Genomic DNA, 6,543 nt, shown 5'->3' with positions numbered 1-6,543 from the left:
TTTATTAATTTAGAAGATTAAGTGCTAAGGGACACACACACACACACACACACACACACACACACACACACACACACAGAGAGAGAGAGAGAGAGAGAGAGAGAGAGAGAGAGAGAGAGAGAGAGAGAGAGAGAGAGAGAGAGAGAGAGAGACATAATGCATATCAGTGAAGTCATTTATTTTCTTTGCCATAAATTTGCATTCATTATACAACTTATACTACCACCACCACCACCACCACCACTACTATCAAAACTACCACAAATAACAATAGCCGTGCCTAATCTTACGCCACGCCTCTCTCTCTCTCTCTCTCTCTCTCTCTCTCTCTCTGTTAACTCCCACGCAAGCCTCAGATGTCACCAGCCTGACTCTCAACATACGTCCGACACATGTTTGCTACTAACAACCCACCAGAGAGCATCCTAGTTTCTCTCTCTCTCTCTCTCTCTCTCTCTCTCTCTCTCTCTCTCTCTCTCTCTCTCTCATCATCTGTATCTGATTTTCTTCCCGTTTTCTCTGTAATGTTGAAGCCTTCGTACTTTTCCGTGTGGTTGTTGTACTCTCGTTTTCGTCTCTGTCTTTCGTCTTTGCCTCTCTTGTGTTAGCAGGGAGAGAAGGAGACGAGGAGGAAGAAGAGGATAAAGCAGAAAAGGAAAAAAGGAAATGCAGATGTAAAGAATGTAAAGGAGGAAATGATGACAAGTGTGAATGATGGAGTGAAAAAGAAATGTATGTTGATTGTATTTTTATAATTGAAGATGTGGCAAAAATAAAAATGGACACAAAAATCGAAGAGACTGAAGTAAAAGCAGAAGAAGAAGAAGAAGAAGAAGAAGAAGAAGAAGAAGAAGATGATGATGAAGTAAAAGGAGAAGGAAGGAAAAAAATGCAGTGATGGAATGAATATATTGGAGGTAGTACATGAAGAAAAAAGAAGAAGAAGAAGAAGAAGAAGAAGAAGAAGAAAAAGAAGAAGAAGAAAAAGAAGAAGAAGAAAAGGAGAAGGAAGCGAAGAAAATGCAATAATTAAATGAACATATTGGAGGTACACGAAGACGAAAAGAGAAGAAGAACAAGAACAAGAACAAGAAGAACAAGAACAAGAACAAGAATAATAAGAAAAAAAGAAGATAAGGAAGAAAAATACAGCGATTGAATTAATGAAATGGCGGTAAACGAAGACGAAAAAAAGAATGAAGGAATTAAAAAAATATAATGATTGTATACGTGTAATCGAAACAGGGTAGAAAAACAAATGAAGATCGAGGAAACAGGATCAGACACTAAAAAGACGCAGGGATTGTCCATGGAATAGAAAAAAAGAAGATAGAATACTAAAAGGAAAATGGAGATCACAACAATAAGCGAAAGAAAACGAAAGAAGAAGAAATAAATAAGGAATCACAGGAAATTAAGAAAAATGAGAGAATGAAAAGAAAACGGACTCAGTGTATACGGAAATTAACGGATAAGATTAAAACGACTGGAAACAAAATAAAAGAAAGGGAAGAATCGCAAGAAATAAACACATGAAAAGATTAATAAAAGATAAAAGAAAATGGAGTCACTTTAACTGAAAACAACGGGAAAAGCAAGACAAAAAAAAAAAAAAAAAAAAAGAAAAGAAAATACGAAGAAAAGGCGAATAATTGATAACAAACCAAAAAATACAAACTCGAAAACAATAAAAGAAAAAAACGAAGACAAAAAGAAAAAAGAAGAATAGAGAAAAAAAGGAATAAATAGAGATGTACTGACCATCTCTCTCTCTCTCTCTCTCTCTCTCTCTCTCTCTCTCTCTACTACTACTACTACTACTACTACTACTATTACAAATAACAACACCACTGCTCTCTCTCTCTCTCTCTCTCTCTCTCTCTACTACTACTACTACTACTACTACTACTACTACTACTACAACTACAACTATTACTACTACAAATAACAACACCCCTGCCCCCGCCCTCTCTCTCTCTCTCTCTCTCTCTCTCTCTCTGTCTGGACGCAGCTGGCAACTCCCTCGTGACGCGCTGTATTTAGCTGCGTGTCATTACTCATTAACTAATAAGGTGGGGCAGGGAAGGTGGGTCCTGATTGGCGTGTCCTCCCCGTCGCTCCCTCGCTGCCGGAGTCCAACCATTCATTTCCATACGAGCGAGAGGCAAAAAGGTTGTTTATCTCCGGCGCATTCCTTCCTTGCCGTGATTCTGCTGCGTTCGTTCCTTCCTCCTTTTCTCCTCGTCTGTTTTGTCTCTGGTACGATTGCATGGATTGATTAACGAAGGTGGGAGGAGGAAAGAAGGAAGGAGGAAGGGAGGATGGGAGGTAGGGAGAAAGAGAGGTAGGTAGATAAGTAGGTAGATAGAAGATAGATAGATAGATAGATAGATGATACAGGCAGACAGGGAGGCAGATAGATATAGATAGATAGATGGATAGATAGATAGATAGATAGATAGATGGACAGACAGACTGACAGACAGATAGATAGATAGGGAGAAAGGAAGAAAGGAAAAAATAATGAAGGAAAAAAGGTAGGAAGGAAGGAAAGAAAAAAGGAAGGAAGGAAAAAAAGAAGGAAGGAAGGAAGGAAAGAAGAAAGAAGAAAGGAAGTAAATAAAGTAAGGAAAGAAGAAAGGAAGTAAAACGTAAGTAAGTAAGTAAGTAAGTAAGGAAGGAAGGAAGGAAGGAAGGAAGGAAGGAAAGAAGACAGCATGAAGAAAAGACTGAAAGACTTAAAGATAGACAGAGAAGAAGAAAGAATAGGAAGATAGAAAGAAAACAAAAGAAAAAAAGAAAAATGGAAAGGAAAGAAAGAATGGAGAAAAGAAAGAAACTGCCACAGATCAATTAAGAAAACTTGTCATTCTATTCGGGTCCTTCCTATTCCTATTCTTTCTTTTTTCTCTTTTCTTTCCATACCCTTCTTCTTTCTTCAATCCTGTTTTCTCTCTTCCCCTTCCTTTCATTCTACATTTAACTTGTCATTCTATTCTTTTTTTTCAATTTCTATTCTTTCATCCTTCTCCTTTTTTTTTCCATATCCTTCTTCTCTCTTCAATCCTGTTTTCTCTCTTCCCCTTCCCTTCATTCTACAACAGCAGCTCATAATTATTCTCCTTTCTTATCTCATTCCCTTTATTCCTCATTCTATCCTTTCTTCATCTTTTTTCCTTCCTTTTCCTGTGTTTCTTTCTCCTTGTTTTCTTGTCTACACTTTCTTTCTGCAGCAAAAAAGCTTATGTTTCTTATCCTATCTTTTTTTTTTTATCAATATATCTCTTTTTTGTTTCTTATCTTCTTTTGTAGCCTTTCTTCTTCTCTGTTCTATCTTCTCGTCTTCTCTTCCTATTCATGGGAGTTGATTATTCTCTCTTATTCCTTCCTTTATTATTTTTTCTTTTCACATCTCTTCTCCATTTTCTCTATCTGCTTCTCATGTCTTCCTATTTACATCAATGACGATCAATATTTCTTTTTCTTTGCCTATCTCTTTTCTTCTTTTCTTGTTTCCTTTCATTTATTTCATTTGTCTTCAGGTTTTCTCTTTCAACACTGAAATTTTGCTCCCTTTTCCTAATTCTGGTTTCCTATTCCCTTTGTCTGATATTCTATTTTTCTCCTTTTCCAGCTTTCCTCGTCTGTTTCCTTTGTCCTTCCTTCATTTCATTAACGGTGTTTTTTTTTTTTGCCTTTTTTATCTCTTACTCCATCCTTTCTTCTCTCATTTTCCTACTTTTTCCAGCATCCATCATTTATTTCTTTTGCCTTCCTGTCTTCTCTGCCAATAACCGCTTTCTCCCCTTTCTCATCTTTATCCTAGTTTCCTTTCCTCTCGTGCTTTCATCCAATACCTTCCCTCCTCTTTTCTCTCCATTTCTGCCTGTTCTTTAAAATTTCCTATCTTTCCTAGTAACGCTTTCCCTTTTCCTATCCAATTTTTTCCCTTTCCACCTGTGCTTTCACCTGTGGCTCTAATTACGAACTGCGCAGAGTACAACGCCATCAGAAGGAAATGATAACTCACCTGAGCTCATTACATGTAATAATACGCATGGCAGATAATTACTCTTCTTACGCCTGCCTGTTGCCTCCGAGCGTCCACCCACCTGAGTGAAGCTTCGCATACTCTCTCTCACCATCCAGGTATGCTCGTGAGAAAGGACAAGGGATACGTGAGGCGAAGATACGTGAGAAGATACTTGGGGAGAAGATAATTGGGGAGAAGATACGAGGGGCAAGGATACGTGAGGTGATACATGAGAAAAGGAAAAAAATATGAGGTAGAAAGTATGTAGGACGGGGAAATATGTAAGATGAAGAATGTATGTCAAAAAAAAAAAAAAAGAATGAGGTAACATATGAAGGAGAAATATGGAGAAATATGTAAAATAAAGAGAAAAGAAACCATGAGGCAGTTACGTGAGAAATGAAAACTATAAGGGAGAAATATAAACAAAGAAAAAAAATATACGCGAGGCAAAAATAAGTGAGAAAAAGATACGTATGAAAAAAAAAATAGATAAATATGTGTATGGAAATATAAGTAAGGCGAAAAATACGTGAGAAATGAAAACCATGACGTTAAAAAATATGTATAGTGAAAAAAAAAACGAAGTGAAAATAAATGAAGTGAAGATGCAAAAAAATAAAAATAAACAATACGAAGTGAAAACATGTAAGGGAAAATACATAAGGTTAAAAGAATGTGAGGTAAAAATACGAAAGAAAGAAAAAAAATGAGGAAAATATACGAGAAATAGGAAAATAGGTCAGGTGGAAAATACATAAGCTTCAGAAAATACGTGAGGGGAAATTCGCGTGAGACAAAAGAAAAAAAACAGTAAGCTAATGTCATCTGCGAAGTTTCAAGAGAACAAGTGGTGCTGGTGGTGGTGGTGTTGGAGGTGGATTATGATGATGGTGATGATGATTATGATGATGATAGTGGTAGTTGTGGTAAGAGTTACAATAATGATGGTGGTGGTGATGGCCGCGGTAATGGTGGTGGTAGTAATAATGGTAAAAATGACAATAATAATAATAATGATAGTAGTAATAATAATAATAATAATAATAATAATAATAATAATAATAATAATAATAATAAGCTTAATGAGCAAGACCAGGAAGAGAAGCATGAGAAAGAAGAAAAACAGGAAGAGGAAGAAGGATAAGAACGAACCAAAACAACATCAAAAACAAACACAAACTACTCCATCACAAAACCAAACCAAACAGAACCCCACCAGCCTCCAAACAAACCCCAAGCATCGTGACAAAAACTCAACAACAAGGAAGAGGAGGAAGAGTAGGAGGAGGAGGGGCGGTGGCTTACTTACCCCCCAGGAGGCGGGCGGCGGGCGAGGTCGTATCCTGAGTATCCATCAACCTTGGGGATGGCCTGAGCCGCGGCCACCAAGAGCACCCCCACCGTCACTAGCATCGTGCGCTGCCTTACGAGAGCGTCATGTGGCACTAGGGATGCAACACTGGCACATGCAACGCGAGGGAGGAGCAAGGTGCGCGCCGGTGTGTTCGTGCGCGTCTGGTAAGTGTGTCCCCGCGAGAGGGTGAGGGCAAGCAAGCGCGCGCCAAGACCACAGGACGGGACGACGGACGCGAGCGACTAGTGTGGTGGCCGCCGAGTGTCTGAGGTCCTGAGCGGCGCCGCCTGACACCCGCCCATCCTAACCCGCCTCCCCGTCTGACCGCCCCCACCACTCCACTCACTCACCCCCTCCTGATAACAAAGCCCGAGGGAGGGGCATTTTTTCTGACCGAGCGGGGCGGGAGGGCTAATTTTTTTTTTTTCATTTTGAGCGATGAGGTGGCGAAGGCGGCGGTGCATGTGTGAGGAGGAGGGCGTGGCCGGAAGCGAGATGCTGGCGTTCAGAAGGGGAAGAAGGTGCCAGGACGTCGCCTTGCAGAATGCCGGTAGTGAGGTGCCCGCGCAGGGCCAACCTTAGCGGTCCAATCTTAAATAAGTAGATAATAACCTCCCTCCCAACGCTTTGTTTTTACACGAGGGATTCCAACAAGTCCACGTATGACCTCAGCCAAGTTCCCAAGGAATCTTCCAAGCAAAAAGCGCCAGGCCGCCTCGAGGACCAAGACTCACCATGACGGGAGACTCAGGCCGTGACAGACATTCATTCATCATGTGTTTGTTGTTAACTTAATGATGTTACTGATACCTTAATTACTTTAAGACTTGCACATCTTGGTGGAAACATGAGGAGGTGGCGAGGCAGAATACACTTGGCGAAATACTTGGATGTAGAGGCGCCTACACCCGAGGCGAGGGACGAGGCACTACAGTGTTGATAGAGTCCAGGGTGGGACAGGTGGTCGGGGCCAGCGCCGCGCCCCGACACCTACCCCCTACATTATGCACTTATCGTAGGCGCCATCGCCGTTACCTTTGAGAGCCGCCTTCCCCACCCTCGGCGTCTCCCGTCTACGTCCGGCCCGAGGGAGATGGGCATTGCAGAATCTTGAAAATAAGCAGATGGTGAGAGGCTGAGTGAAAGCAGCCCC

At 40.7% G+C, this 6,543-nt stretch overlaps 1 protein-coding gene across 1 annotated transcript in view; it reads right to left on the bottom strand.

Moving 5' to 3' along the window:
* Positions 1-5,688, bottom strand: part of LOC123508076 (fibrillin-2-like) — a 76,496-nt gene extending 70,808 nt beyond the window's left edge. The window contains 1 exon segment of the mRNA XM_045261498.1: positions 5,346-5,688. Within this exon segment, the coding sequence (XP_045117433.1) occupies positions 5,346-5,449 (104 nt within the window). The 5' untranslated portion in view covers positions 5,450-5,688.
* Positions 5,689-6,543: the final 855 nt, after the last annotated feature.

This window comes from Portunus trituberculatus, chromosome 24 (assembly GCF_017591435.1).
Source record: "Portunus trituberculatus isolate SZX2019 chromosome 24, ASM1759143v1, whole genome shotgun sequence".
Lineage (NCBI taxonomy): Eukaryota > Metazoa > Arthropoda > Malacostraca > Decapoda > Portunidae > Portunus > Portunus trituberculatus.
This window is presented reverse-complemented; position numbering and strand designations above follow the sequence as displayed.